The 15,637-nt window shown below is 45.4% G+C and overlaps 2 protein-coding genes across 6 annotated transcripts in view; one reads left to right on the top strand and one right to left on the bottom strand.

The window, feature by feature from the left end:
• Positions 1-2,277: 2,277 nt before the first annotated feature.
• On the bottom strand, positions 2,278-4,007 carry STBD1 (starch binding domain 1). Its single transcript, XM_065634317.1, has 2 exons — positions 3,707-4,007; positions 2,278-3,562 (listed from the first exon to the last, which is right to left on the bottom strand). The coding sequence occupies exons 1-2, from the start codon at positions 3,978-3,980 to the stop codon at positions 2,748-2,750; spliced, it is 1,089 nt and encodes a 362-aa protein (XP_065490389.1). The 5' UTR covers positions 3,981-4,007; the 3' UTR covers positions 2,278-2,747.
• A 122-nt stretch (positions 4,008-4,129) lies between these two features.
• SCARB2 (scavenger receptor class B member 2) overlaps positions 4,130-15,637 on the top strand; it is a 38,724-nt gene continuing 27,216 nt past the window's right edge. For 4 of the 5 annotated variants that reach the window (XM_065634311.1, XM_065634312.1, XM_065634309.1 and 1 more), the window contains exons 1-2: positions 4,130-4,283; positions 7,007-7,173. The gene's annotated coding sequence lies outside the window, so the exon portion shown is untranslated. Of the gene's footprint in view, positions 4,284-7,006; positions 7,174-12,083; positions 12,232-15,637 lie in introns of all 5 variants that reach the window. The other variant, XM_065634310.1, reaches the window with a different exon arrangement.

The following is a 15,637-nucleotide window of genomic DNA, read 5'->3' as shown; positions in this document are numbered from 1 at the left end:
ATGGAACTTGTCTCACATGTAGCTTCATCAGTCTCACAGCCAGGACGTTGTGTTAGACAGATGGCAGCCCATTCTAGCTTCATTTTCGTGCAGCAAGGCAACTTTGTTTAAATCTACCTTGGCACTTAAGTGAATCAGTTGTTCAATAATGAGAATCGCCTCTGTAAACTGGAGAAAATATTAATCAGCTCCTCCAATAAAACTGAAATCCAGAGTTCTTTCATTATACGAATAACAATTTACATAGCACAGGGCCTGCTGGGTACGCAGTGATGTCAATGGCATTATAATTTAGAGGCTACAGTAAAAGTGCGGTGCAGGGCTTTGGAGAAACCTTGCTTGATCATTCAGCAAGATGATGCAATCATGAGGACCATGTGTTGTCTGTGGGAGCAAAGTGCAGGGTGTTTAATAAAAAAAGAAATTGTTCTGAATTTGAGAGACTTCTCAGGGTTACTCTGTTTGAAACATGTTCATCATTGCATTAGAGAATCTATTCTAGTGCAGGTTAAGTGGCTTTCTGGTGAATATCTTAACCTAATACCACAGTTAATCTTCTCAGCCAAGCCTCCAATGTATGCATAAATATATTCAAATGGCAGTGGCTGTTGGACAAGTTCTTCTTAAGTTGACAATATCTCAATAGGTGAAGAGCTTGCATTAGTGGGAAAAAGAATTGTAAATAGCTTGAAATAATATGTTTTGCTTTGACTTGAATGATTTCTGAAGATCAACTTCTGCTTCAGCTGTATCTCTGTATATCAGGTATATTGTTCACTTAAATTTATTGTTAGAAAATATAAGTGCAAAAAATGCAATTAAGGGGTACCAAGCCACTAGTTCCAGCACAATTTTACCTGTTCCTTTAGAGCTTTAAATTGCTGACTGAAACCCACACAAATGTTTTATGTACTCAGTAGTGGTGCACACAGACAGAACTTGAGAGCACAAGTTCTGTCACACAGTGAGCATAGTCACAATTAAACAGTAGAAATATTTGTTACAGTAAAGCAGTAGCCCCTAAAATGAAAGGAGCCTCATTTGAATATTTATTTTTCAGCCTGGGCCATGCTAACTATGTGCTATTTTTCTTTTAAGTTCATGTAGTAAGTAACTTAGGTCCTGTATTTGTTGCCTGTTGAGAGCTGAGGACAAGTGTGTGCACTTGAGTGTTTAAGACCACTGAAGGAACATCAACCACCTGCTGAATCATCAGCTCCATCCTCTCCCTGTTGAGTCAGTTGCTAGAAATGGTACCACGTTCCTTCTACACCTGCAATGCTTCTCACACAGTTTTCTTTACCCATTTTGTGGCCATGCCTGCATAAGCAGGCAGCCCAGCCCTCTTTCAATGGATTTGTTTTGTCAAAGAGCTGGTACTGGAGTCTCAGTACCAACCTTTCAGACACTGGTTCTTCCCAGCAGCTCTAGTATGGTCTCAGCAGCTGGATGGCCAGTAACTCTTGGGTGCAGGAGATAAGCCTCTGAAGCTCATCTTCCAGTCTGTTTCACATATTCACATTGCTCCACCATGCAAAGCAGCAAAGAATTAGCAGAGACAATTAGGTCAGCAGTGTGCTATTAAAGTAAGTGTTCCAAACCCAAGTGCTAATTTATGCAGAACTCCTGTAAAACTGCTCTTCAGATGAAGTTCACTCTAGGAAACTAGTATTTGCAAGCTATGTTCCTCATTATGGAAAGAAGGGCTTGCTAAAGTGGCATCATCTATTTGTAACCAAACAAAACCCCGAAAAAGCAGGCAAGCACAGCAGCTTTTTGTTTCTGTCATATAAAAATATAATCTGGTTGAAGCTGGAAGTATTCTACATTATCTGGCTTACTAGAAGGCCACAGCTTTAAAGAAATCTGTGTTGAAAAGCCTAATTTAGGAAAAAAAAAAAAGATGATAAGTAGTTGCTAACAATGTTGTAGTGTTGCTCATAAATAAGCAGAATATGCCACCTAACTCTGTTTCAGAAGAAATCCTATTCCCTGGCCACCACAGTGGGCCAGGTTTTTTTAAAGCCTGCTCCCACCCTGACAAAGTAATTTATTAAGCCCAGACAGTCCTTTCTGACCTTTGCTCTCCTCTCTGCAGGATGATCTGGCTAAAAGGGACCTATCTGCCAAATCTTCATTTGAGCTGAGGTGCCTCCTGGACAGTAGGGAGTAGAGACTGAAATGTGTTGGGGTTACACCTTTGTTACTCCGGGGAGCACTAAGGTTTCAGATCAAGTAACTCACTTCTACCAAAGTTATTAAGAGTCAGATCACTGGTCAAGTTGTAAAGGACTGTCAGCCTGAAAATGTTTATTGCTCACTGAATACATTGCATAAGTTAAAACACTGAAGTTTCTATTACAGTGTAGGTAACCACACTTCCTAGTATCTTCAAAAGCCCATAGCAGTCGATACAAAGATGCAGCCCATAGCCCCAGTCAAAGCCACGCCAGCTCATGCCCAGGGTCCAGATTTCCCCGGACAGGCAGCCGCTTGGATTGCTGCTCATGCCTTCATAGCCTACCTTGCACATGTTCCAAGTGTTTCAAGCTGATTTTTCAGGTTGCCAAATAGTTTTCCTAAAGGGGGATGGCCGGGATCTGATGCTCACAAAGTGTAACCAGGCTCCATACAGGACTTACAGACTCTGCAACTGAAGTCGTCTCTACTGAAGAGGAGTAAAGTTGAGGGGCTCTATAAAGAATCTAACCAGGTTTGCCATTGGATAAGCAGCTTCCCAACTCCCATTAATGGTATCCCCACCACTGATGAACAATTTGATCTTCGTATCCAGTCACTAGGGTTCTATTACCGCATTCTTCCCAACGACTGACCTTCCCATTCTCCACCAAGATAAATTTCCACTCTACTTTCGTGTCTACCGGTAGAATAACAGATTCAGACCAGAAGCCATCCTTGTCGTACTTGAGGGGAACATAGCTGTGCCACTGGCCGAGACACTCATGGTCACCAGTGACACCGATCAGCTGGGCCTCAGAGTGGGTGATGTAGTGCACTCGGAAAGTCACGTGGAGATTTTGAAACATGGGGGGCACGGCTGCAACTCTCTTTGCTTTCAAGTCCCCATCAGGGCAGTCTCCTTGTTCCCATTCCTTGCTGTCAGAGTCTTCCACGCTGCCAGTCTTGCCAGCCTCCCCCCAGGCCAGGTGCTCAGAAAGAACTTCCCAGTCTTCTTCATGGTCCCAGTCCTGACTCTTAGCTGACTGACCGGGCTGCTTCTCACTTGTGTCCTTACAGACATCGTCAGAAGCTCCTGCCAAGTTCATCATGCACCATCCCTCGCTTGCCTGTCCCGTCTGGGGTCTCAATTCACCGGCCTGGCTGCCATGAGTATCAGCTGGACGCTCCCTGGAGTCGGTTGTGTCCTGCTTTGGGAGAAGCCGCTCCGTCTCCAGAATTTCGGCAGAAACTCCACCACTTTGAACGTGGTTAAGCTCCTTCCTTGGTAGAGCTGCCAGATCCTCTCCTGGCTTCCAAGGGCTGGACAGGGCAGCAGCCTTGGCCTCCAGCAGCACTTGCTCCTTGCTTCCCAGAAGATCCTCTAAAAATGACATTTCATTAAAACAGGAATGATTTCAGTAACACCGTCAGGCTTAGCAGCAGCAAAACCAGGTCTTCGCTGGCAGGCTTGTGCAACGCCAAGCGCAGCGAGCGGCGGCGCCCAGCCCCGGCCCCCGCCCGGTACCTGCGGCCGGCTCCTCGCCCCCGGCCCGCGGGCTCCGCTCCTCGCCGCCCCGCCGCGGGGCCGCCCCCGCCGCCTCGCCGCCCTCCGCGCCCCGCCCGTCGCCGCGGCCGTACCAGAGCCAGGCGACCAGCGCGGCCAGCAGCCCCACCAGCAGCGCCGGCCACAGCCCGGCCCCCAGCCCGGCCCAGGCGCGGGGCTCGGCGGGCGGCCCGGCGGGCGGGAGGCGGGCAGCGGGCGGCTGCCGCAGCACGGGCGGGCCGCGGTCACGGGCCATGGCCGGCGCTGGCAGCGGGGGCAGCGCTGCCCCCGGAGCCGCTTTAAGCCGCGCCCGGCAGGGGCCGCCCCCGGGGCGGGACACGGGGCTCCTCGGCGGGCCGGCCCTGGCCGGGCGGTCCTGGAGGGAGGGGAAACGCGGGGCGGGAGAAAAGAGTCAGGAAGCTGAAAAGCTTGCTTTCTTTTCGTTCCTCCCTCTTTTCTGCTGTTTCTCCTTTTTTTTTTTCCTTCTCTCTCTTCATTCGGTCCCCATATCTAGACTCTCCGCGCGAGGCAGCCATGCTGCAAGTGTTTTAAACCACAGGTAATGCAAAAATGAAGGGAAATGACATGCAAAAGTTGAGGGCTGAATGCTTGAGTTTCCTCTTTTTGCTTGAAAGAGAGCATTGAAGCTACAATAACTGTGCAAGTGTATAAAGGTTAATTCTAGCAGTACCCACGGCATTTTATTTATGTGCTCTAACACGGGTACGCTGAGGGGGACTGATTGCTTGTACTTCTAATGCTTGCATCGATGAAAGTCCAGGCTTTCACTGTTACCTCTGAGGAGTGAGATTAATTCACTACTGATTTTGTAACTTCTGCATCATAGTCTAATGATTACAATTGGATTTCTTAACATTGCCCTCCTCTGCCACCTTCCATATTACGCTCAGGAAGCTTTTTCGGACTGCCAGGACTTCAGAGTCCATTAGTGCAGAGTACATGTGATGTTTATTTTCATTTACCTCCATTTACTGCCCAATTTTCCTCTTGGAGTGATGTTGTAAAATTTTAATTAAAGGGTTATACATATAAATTCAACACTAGGAACCAAAAAGAATTAGTAAATGACTTTGTATTTTGAATTGGTAATTCTGGAGCGATGAGCTGTAAAATGTTTATCAGTCTAGCAGGGGCTGGACTTTTAACACTGAAGATTAACACCACAGACGAAGGCGGTTCCATTCGGTTTTGACCCCTGTTTTTTAAAATCCATTCTCTTTATCTGAGCAAAGGTGCTGTCGTTAATTGATTTCTAAAGCCCACTGATGAGATTCTGTCTGCTATCCCATTAGAAAAGAGAGTGGCTAAGTGGATCTCCAAATAAGTCTATTTTCAGTGTGTGAACTTCTTAATCTTTCAGTGTCACTTAGAGCAGTGCTACCTCAGCTTAACAGGACAGTAAATGTCATTTGCATTTATAGAAGCACAAGTGTGCCGTCTTCGTGGTGAAGTTTCCTGGCTGATGTGGTATACAGTGGCCTGTGTGAACACACGGAATTCATGATCGAAATATTTCTCCTTTCTTTGCTTACCACAGTAGCTAACCCTTGCTCCAAGTGCTGAGCTTGTGCTTAAGTAAAAATATCTATCTGGGTACTTTGACGTGTGAAGTGTCTTGAGGCATGTGCCAAACATGCACTGCTTGGATCTTCTGCTCAGTGGTACAGGGAAAGACAAGTGCTGAGCAGTGAGGACCTGCCTGGGCACTTTCTCAATCGATGTGGTTTGGGGTGCACTCTCGTCTACCACTGTTGATGCTTCAGGGTGCAGCTTGGCCTTGCTACTTAAAACAGACATTTGACTGTAATGAGTTGTGTAAACTACTGAAACTCTTTGCATAATAGATGAGATTTTCCTAGTTTACTTGTATCCCTTTTTTCTAGCCTTCAGAACAGGGACAGTCCCATGCTCTGCATTTCTACACCACCCCGCACAGCTGTGATTATCAGTTAGGGCACCTACATACTGCTGCTCTTTAGTTAATATGTGTGCACTGCTATTTAAAATTCCTAGTTATCTCCCTGAAGCAGAGTGGACAAAAATCATTAATTAGCGTATCATTATGTTAAAAGAGCATCCTTCTGCCAACCCTCGGCACAGATGAAGAGATAGTGTTTGGAGCTGCTAACCCCAGCATTTATTTTGTTAAACATATTTGATAAAACAGCTTGGGAAGGAAAAGACATGAACCTGACACATCTGAGAAGCCACTATTACAGAAATCCTTAAGGAACAGTTTATTTCGAAGACAAAAAATGCAAGTGATGAAAGGCAGAGTGTCTAGGTAAAGGCAGGATGCTTCTTTAATTAGCAAGAAAAAATAAAAGTTACCTTCGGGTTCTGTTTATCTTCCAGGCTCATACAAGTATCTTCTGCTGCCAGACTCTTTTTTCAGCCCGCATCTGCAGAAGAAACTAACGCAAAGCAAAGTGCTCCGAGAGCAATTGTTGTTACTAGAAATGCATTTGAATGATTACAAGAGGGAGTCCCAAAGGACCGAGGTGCCAGCAGGGACAAGCCTGTGCACAGCCAGGCAGGGAAGGGCAGATCTGTAGTCCAGATCCCAGATTCCCACAGAAATCCCACAGAGTCCCCAGAGGGCACCTGCCGTTTCTGCCCAGTCGCTTCCAGGCGCCATCAGCATCCATTGATGCAAACGCACTTTGGGTGCCGTGGTCTCCTAGACCAAGGCCTGTAATTTGCTGTGGAACAGCCACAGTTCAGAGCTGAGGGAGGTTTTGGTGCGCAAGGGGTTCAGCTTTGTCAGTGATTACTTGCTTGTGGTGGCTGCAACAAGTGGCAGGACCTGAAAAAGCATCATAATTTGCATACCTCCTGGTAGGATTGCAGCTCAGTCCAGCAAAAGTCCACACTGTTGCAGAAAAGAGTTATCTGACACTTTGGCCCCCCCGTCCTCACTGCCTGTTTTGTGCAGGCCTTTGCTTTCATGTGACCATTGAAGGGGGTCTGATTAGGTAACTAATCCAGCTGAAAATTAACTCAGAAAATTTTTAAAAATTATATTTTCATCCACGCAAATACTTGTGCCAACAGAGGGGAGAAAAAAAATGGATGGCTAAAGGAAAGGCGGACCTTTCCCTTTCAGAGGCAATGTGGATTTATGCTGGATATAACTGGTTTTAGGTGGTTCAGTTACGGTTGTTACAATTATACCCTGTCCAGGTAGCAGCAAAATTGTGCTTTGGAACTCCTCTTAGGCTATCTGGAATTTATTTTGTATTTCCTTTTTTTAAAAACAAGGTTCTCGACAAACGCTAAGGCTGAAATTCCAGAGTCACTGATCACTTATCGAGCGTAAGAAGCAGAGATGCTGGACAGAAAACAAGTGAGGACATGGCCCAAGAGCTCACAGGATGCTGAGGAGTGATGTTCCTGCTCTGAAGGAAACACACAGATCATTGCAGATGGTAACTCACCCCTGGTTTTTGGTAGGACTTCCTCTGTAGGAATTCCTGAAAACTCGCATCCCATAGAACATGGGGACCTCTGCCTCCTAAGAGAATTTCTGAAGCAGATTAACAGAAGTGCTCCAAAATGCATCGTGTATTTTTTTTAAGTTTTCATTTGAAGCAGGCAAAGCAGCAATACAATAAAGGAGCAAGGAGGCAGTTTGTCATGGTCTCGGGGACACTACCAATTCTGTTTCTAGTTAATTGAGGATTTTAGTTTGTTCATGTGATCATTTCTGAGGTGGCATTAGTTTGGAAGTTAGTGCTCTGTGAACGCTGAGGCTTCATTGCACCGTTGTTTATTCAGTAAATGCAGCAGCAGTTGCTGGACCATATTTTGAAAAGCCACATGTGACTGTGAAGAATGACCAGCCAGCTGACTGGTGTAAGATCAGGAGGCACAAGCCTGCCACCTTTTCAGATTTCAAACCCAAACCAGTAGTGTGGGTATTTGTTGCTACAATTCCAGAAACCACTCTACAGCAATAGCTGTTATCGGGAAGCCCTGGCCCATATGCACTGTCTCTAATGAACTTTCTGAATTTTATTTCGTAAGCTGTGCCATCTAGTGTGGTGATGGGGAATCTCAGCTGTGGTTTAAGAGCGAGTGAGCAATGCCCTGCTGAACCAGACCAGTGGTGCGGCTGTCCCGCTGTTCTGGCTCTGACAGGGGCTGTAGGGTTTGCTATTTAGGGCGCGCTTATGAGCCTGGCTGCAGTTCACCATCCGATCCTCTGGCATCAACAGTTGCTGCATTAAGGATGTTGGAGAGTCGTGCTCTTCAACAGCCCTTGTGTGTATACAGTGGTTCTTCCAATTTTACTTTTCTGATAGAATAAAACAGAAACATGAGTGAGTACTGAAGAAATAAAAATTAAGGAGCCCTGATATTCCTTGTGGCAGCACTATCGGGGCATCTGGAAGTTCCACAGAGAACTCAAGAATGAGTTTGGCAGGGCGAGCTTTATGGAGGTTTGCAGGAAGCTCTTCCTGAGCATGAGAACAGTATGCTTGAAAACCCAGTGGTGCTTTTATAAAACTCTGTTGAGGAGGGAAAGGAGAAGAGCTCATAGGTGAGGTTAGAAACAGGTAGCAGCTTTCTGATAATGAATAAGAGCTCTTGGTGCTTGCACAGTGCCAGGCCTTACACTGTGGCTTCTCGGTGTCACAGAACCAAGCAGTCATTGTCAGGTGAACAGTAGGAGACATTATGCCTCTTACTATCGCTGCACGTGGTGCACGGGCATGTTGCCGTAACCCGTGTGCCCTGTGGTCATCAGCTCAGCTAGGTTCTGTACTAGTGGTCCACAGCGCTTACGGTACCTTCTAAACACACGGCGTTGGGAAGTTTTGAGCCCGTTTCTTTCAGATCCATTAAAGATTCACCCATGTGTTGCTTTTTCCATGTTTTAGGGTCAAGGTACCAGGCACTATATCTACTTTTAACAAATTTAGACTGGCATGATTCCTAAAAAATACAGAATAATGTGTAGTAACTCTGCTTTAATCATAGTTCCTATTGATAGAGCAGATACCAAATACTGGTGCTGCTTAAGTGTGCTTCGGTAGTTATTCCTTGCAGTAGCAATAAAGCATAACCAAGTTTGCACCGTTGATTCTTTCAGTGCGAACGATACTAGACAGAAGACTTACGTCCCACCTGCTATTCTTGTTGAGTTTTCTAACTCACCCATTTGATAGTGAGGTAAAAGGAGACTGGGAAAAGAACAACATCATCTCATAGATAACAATAGCTCACGAAGTTTAGTCTACAGTAGCTAAAATCTAAAATTCAGGACTCAAGACACACTGGTTTAAGAGTCAGTCTGAAGAACAGTTTCTGCCTGAACATCGCCATCAGGGACTTGGAGAACAGATGGACTGACAGAAAGAACTGGACAATGATTTGGAGAGAGACCTGAAGCGAGGAATTGTGTTGTGCAGGTCTCTTCGACCTGGGGGCTACAGGTAACAATGGCTGCTGGATGGACTCCACCTGCTGCCTGAGCCAAACTTGCCCCCACCTCCTGAGAGGAATTGTGTTACGAAGGCCTCTCCGACCTGGGGACAATAACTGCTGTCCAGAAGATGGATTTTCACCTGCTGCTTGAGCCAGACTTGCCCCCCACCTCCTCCCTGTAACAAAGGCCAACAAAGAAGAGCATAGCAGAGGCTCGCCAAGGGTCTTGAGGTCACCCGATGGACCAGCAAGAGACCCCTGACCAAGGCAACGCAGGCGCAGACGGGCTCTGGCAAGAGAAGCCAGGACTTTTTGAGCCTGCGCTGTTAAGCCTGGATTGTGTAATAAAGGCGGAGATTGGCCTCGATCTATGGGAGTGAAGGGGGTGGTGAAGAAGCATAAAAGACAATTCCTGATGGGACACCATGGAGATCTTCCCACCGAAGGATCCTGGACCACGACGGAGGACCGGCAGGACTTTTCTCACAGGACCTGAGACCAGAGGGACGCCTTTGGGACTCGTTCGGTGGCAGCTATTGTCCTCATTCCGCTTTTTCTTTTTACCTTTCCTTTTTCTCTACTCTCTCTATCGCGTGCTGCTTTACGGGCAAATTAATAAAGCAACACTGCTTGATTGAATTATAACCCCTTGGCATTTTGGTTGCCTTAATTTTGCACCTCGAGACCAAGGTAAACGAACCATCACGAGTCCATCACCGAATGGACTGTGACAACTGGGAAATTAGCCTTTTTGCTGCCACAGGAGTTTTCTTGGCAGTTGCTTGACAATTTCTGCATTGGGTCCTCACTCAACCAGGCTGAAAAACGGGAAGGGCAAAGTGTTCATATACCTTGGACCTGCATCACACTCCGGGAAGAAATCGTAACCCTGCCTGTCTTTCTGTACCATCCTTTCCCCATATTAATTGAGAGTAACTGGGCTATGCACACTGGGTGTTCCTCTCTGTGCAACATTTCCCAGTAGCCAGCAGGCGGCACATGAGGAGCACGTCTGACAGTCAAAGCTCCTCCCTTCCAATTGGGAGATGGTTTCTCACAGTTGCTGTTAGCTTTTGAGGAGCAATATTTTCCATGCCTTCTGTCCTAGATTGCTGACCAAGAAGTTGCTTTCTGCAGTGAGATGCTGAAGAATGTAGGGAGAGCAGAGACCCAGGCAGATTAGAAGTGGTGGGAGTGCTGTCTCCAGAATTAGCCATCTGACTGGTTAGTTATGAGGACACCCCAGATCCAGACCTGCTTTACATTCTCACCTGTTAAACTCTGCGAGGCAGCCAGTGAAGAGGAGGGGAAAAGCTGCTTCTCATCATGAATCAGCATGTGTGTCTGTACGGCCTATAGAGCCTTCCCTTTTGTCCATAAAATCAAAGGCAACCAGCTGGAAGGGACCTGGAGGGTCCGGTGTAGCTCTGGTGTCTGCAGGCTGCTGGTGGTCTGGAGCTCGTCCATGACTCTCTTTATTTTGAACCTCCTCCCCTCCAACATGCACACGGAGGGCAGAAACGTTTCTGCCTGGCAGCCAGCACAGGTTCCCAACTACTGCCAGTTACAAATTCAAATGTTTGAAATTCTAATAACAAAATGAAAGTTTTGCAAGACTGTAAAGCTTAGCTACATCTTAAGGGCTTTGTTCTTTGTACCAAATTAATTATAAAATACAAGAGGGTCTGTGGACCCTTCTGCTGTATGACATCAACCTGCTCAGGATTATATAATCTGATCTTGAAAGGGGGATAAAGCAAAGCCTTTAGGACAATGTATTTCATTATTTAACTGTCCTTTCTGCTAGAAGATCGTTGCTAGTTTTTAACTCGAATCCCTCTGCTCCCCCTGAGCTCTCTTACCCTGTCCCAAAGAAACACGGGGAGCAAAGTATTTCCAGTTTCTTTCTATCACCCTTCTCCTTAATTGGAACTTCTGCATGTCTTCGATTATCTCTTATCTGTATTAGAAACTCAGTTTGCTTCATCTTGGCATGTTGGTCACAGGTGTGCAAACATTCCTGTAGCTCTTCCCATTTTCTTTGAATTCTTTTTTTACACCTTTCTTAAAGAGTAGTAACCAAACTTGGACACAGACATCACCCCAGGGGTAGTGTTGCCTAGGCTGAGAAGTACGGAGGCTTATCTCATGTTTGTCTTTGTTCTCATGATAGGATGCTTCCTTTTTTTTTTTTTTTGCACAACTGGGATGTTACTGACATTTATAATCTATTAAAATCCCTGTATCTTTCCCTTGCTGAACTCCTGCCCAGCCAGTTGTTCCCCAGTCAGTATTTGTGCAGCCGAGTTCTTCTTCTTGGGAGAAGTCATTCAGCCCTGGTTTTTGCACTCCCTTATTTTCCAGGTTTTGTCCAACACATCAGGATAATTTTGAATCCATTTGAAGTCTTTCAGCATCCTTGTAGTGTTTTCTAATTGGGCGTCATCTGCAAATTGAATAGATTCTTTAGAAGTACAGACAGGAATTTTCAAGGAAAAAGCTAGTGATTCTGAGTTTGTTCTACTCTTTTTCCCTATTATAGTGCATTTCTTCCTCACTGAGCTGACTCAAAAGTTCTAACAGGTCTAATGCTGTTCTTTCCTACTTACCTGTCACGGTCTGAGCTTGTCGCTTGCCCAGTCTCTTACTGCATTTCCTGTGCTTCCTCTGCACTTGTGCACTGTGACAGTAATATCCAGGAATGACAGCTTTCCCAAATCCCTTTTCCTCACAGATTTATTTCCCATGAGCCATTATTTGCCTGGGGTTTTTTCTGTTTATTATTCACTCCTTTTGAAAGTCATGCTTTCTCTTTTGTTGTTCTCCTTTCTCCTTTTCTCTTGCTGGCACAGTTGCATTTCACATGCCATTTCACAATTGGTGCCTGATGCTTTTTATCTCCTCCTAGGTTAGAATCAAATCCCTTCTAAGGATTTGAAGGAGGAGGGAGAAAATGCGAGACACTGCAAGGCAGAGAAAAAGAAACACTGAACCAGTGAAAACCTCCTCTTGGACCCCAGTAAAAAGGAATCAAAGTTGCAGATTGATTTTTCTCAGTTAAGTATTTCTCTGTGCACAGTATCTTATCTCTGCACTCTAATTTAGAGACATAATGAGAAATACCAAACAACGCCTTTGTTCTTCTTTGAAAGTTCTGCGTGCAGCAGAATGGTAGGGTCAGTATACTGTACAGGAATAGACTCAAACAACAATAAGATATTATTTTATTATATTATTATTATATTTTGGCAGCAATGGGGAGCCTCCAAAGCATGAAACACAGTATAATGTATTTGGCTGAATTCTGTGAAAAGTTAAGTGTCTCAGGCTCATCCCAGGATTCACTGAAGTTGCAGTATCCAGTAGCTCTCAGAAATTGGATCATAAATAAAATGTTCCAGCAAATTCATGCTGCTAGACTCTCATGGCCGTCTAATGTCCTAGAGACATTATGCTCTGACTTCCACATAGATTCTTTACGTTGTCAGGCGCATAGAAAAATGCAGCATAAAACACATCTGAATATTTCATTTCAGACAACTTCTAACACAGAAATTTAGCAAAGTCCAAAGTCCGAAGAGCACTGAGCAAACAAGTATAAGCTTGAATTTTGTCATTAAAAAAAGGGCATCTGTGTTTGTAGCTGACAGGTATAACCTTATAAGCTGAAGAGAGGAAACTATTTATTCTGAAAAAATACCAGAAATATGGTTTTAGCTCCTGGGAAAGAACAGCTCCTGAGAGGACACCCAGCAGGGAGCTGCTGTAAAGGATGGTACCATTTTACACTCTATTACAGCATATTACCCAAGTCAGCAAGCTTTACAGGCAAATGTCTTTTCTTTTTCCAGCTGTAGCATCTCATGTATTCTCTTAGCCTTGCTGTGATGTTTATTTACTGTGAAATGACTCTTTTTGTCATAATTGAGGGAGGCTTTATAGCCATGTCACCGGTGCCATCACCAGGCTCACAGAAACACAGCCTTTACACTGTCTTAAATATCACCTTGGGTTCAGTGCCAGGCATAAACAATCTGCCTTTCTGAGGAAGGATTTTGCTGAGCTTTTTCTGAAGTTTATCAAAATGAAGTATGACATGAGCCAAGGACATGTAGAGGAGTGGCACAGAAATAAGTCACAAAGGGCTCTAAGGGAGCTTGCTTTCTTTTCGTGAGCACTTTTCTCAGCCCCAGCCTGACTATATATTCTTTTACACTTCTTTGTATATCACTGCATGCAAGTGTTTCATTCTCAGGGGCTTAAGATGCTCTTAATCTTCAGGAGATATCTTATACCAAACCTTTATAGAATTTCTGAATATGGTGTTCATGTCCCTTCATTTTGATAATGCTTTCCTAAAAGCTGGAAGCGATTAGATAGTTTTATAAATCACATGACTGAATTCCAAATGAAGCTCCCAATTCCCTGGTTTTGCCTTTTTTTCTGTGCTGCCTGCCTGCTTACCACACGAGGGCTCCTCACAACTCTCTTTGGAAAGGATTCTTACAAATGATCTATAAGCTCTCGTGGTAGAATGTTTTTCTCCACAACCCAAACAGGCTTGATTATAGATCTGGTATCACAGAGATGCATGGGAATATCTTCATTAATGTTATGTATTTCTGCCCCCCCGCCCTGAAATAAGAAGCCAGGATATAATTAAGGCAGGAACAGGAATCTTTCATGTGCCTTGAACTAACAGTTTTGCTGACACCAAATCCTCATGCCCCATGCCAAAACTGTTCCTGAAAGTTCCTCTCTCTGAGTTTCATGTTTGCAGGAGAGTGTCATTGGTCACTTAGTCATGCGCTGCTTGGGTCTGATGACAGGAGAAAGCATAAAGTCCTTTCCCACTCAGTTACGTTAGAGGAAAAGGGAAGACGTGAGCCACTGATTTGTGCTTAACAAGCCAGCACATGATGCAGTGACTCTGTCCTGAGCCCCAGGTCACACGCTAGAACCAAGGGTGGGATTGGTTTTTTGCTTTCCCCAAGTATTCCCTGCGTTACCCTGTCTGTGGTGTCAAGGGATCCAGCCAACCTGTACAAGGTATTGCAGACTGCACTGAAGGTCTGGCTTAATGCTGCCCATCCTGGGGACCAGCGCTGCTTTTGGCCACAGGATATTCAATACTCAGCATCAAGGCTGGCAGGCACAACGGAGCACAACGTTGCGCTGGGGCTGGCGCCCAGGGTCTGACAAGAGCTGGGGACAGATGAGCTGGGTTCTGCAAGATGCACAGCCCTAGGAATAGCAGAAGTGCGCTGGGTTGTGTGCCTTCCCGAGGACAGCGGAGGTGGATGGGCAGTGCAGTGGGTTCTGAGACAGGCGCTGAGGGCTGTCGCGCACACACAGCCTCATTGTATAAGCTGATAGACACGAGCTGTTTGTATCAAGGCTGACACATAGAGTGTTTGTTTAGTAGCAGCTGCCACTGACTAGCCAGGAGCAGGGCTAGGGGCTAAGAACAACTCATTCCAGTCCTATTTCCGGGCATCCCAAGTGCGTGTTCAAGTGCGATAGGCATTGGGAAACGGGAAGAGACTCCCAATATGAGCCATTTTGGTCTCTTTCCTCATCTGCGCCAGTAAGTTTGATGCACTTGAGGAGTGACACTGCAGGATTTGTACATGCTAAGACTCCAGAGAGCTCAGCCGTGATGCTCTCACTCCATTGATATTGCCTGCTAAAAGATACTTCCATTTCAGAATTGTAATCAGATCACCCAAGTAAATAGTAAGGTAATGCAGGCTAGCAAAATCATCAAGTTGCAGCCTTCAGTCCCTGTGTTTATTTCAGGAACTAGGGAAGATGTCAGCCTGTGACATAAGACAGACCGAAAACAAAGCAGACACTGACTGTAGGTCTGCAGACTCGCTCTAATGCACAGGCACTGTAAAAGTCCCATGCTTACTATGCAAGACCTTCGCTTCTACTCAATAAAACAGTATGTAGAAGTAGCATGCATGTAGGTTTTAATGCAGCAGCATACATTTTAAGCTCCAGAATCTGCTCTTGAATCCTTTCAGGTCAATAAGAAGATAAGAATAGGCTAACAAAATTAAAAAGCAAGACTGCTGGAGCATTGCAATGGGGTTTTCAAATGGACTGAGTCACCTGGTCCTGCAGAAGTAGATAGAAAGCCTGTCTTTGACTTCAAAAGAAAAACTATGTGGAGCCCTCAGCATGGATGTGGCAGCAACACATTTCAAATGTGCTTTCCTAGAGTCTGTCCTGTCATATTTCAGTGGAGCATCCTTCACCTTTGTAAGGTTGGAGCTGCATTCATGTGGAATGTGACTCAGAGCTCAGGAAAACCTGTGCCATTGGTTTGCTGATTTTATATGTGTCCTCTGTAGTACAGTTCATTTAGAGCTAGATATGGATTGTTGAAACTGTGCTCGGTCAGGCTGAATCCAAAAGAGGTAAACAAACAGAACAGGTCTCTCTCTCTGTCCCTTC

This window comes from Caloenas nicobarica, chromosome 4 (genome assembly GCF_036013445.1).
Source record: "Caloenas nicobarica isolate bCalNic1 chromosome 4, bCalNic1.hap1, whole genome shotgun sequence".
Classification (NCBI taxonomy): domain Eukaryota; kingdom Metazoa; phylum Chordata; class Aves; order Columbiformes; family Columbidae; genus Caloenas; species Caloenas nicobarica.
This window is presented reverse-complemented; position numbering and strand designations above follow the sequence as displayed.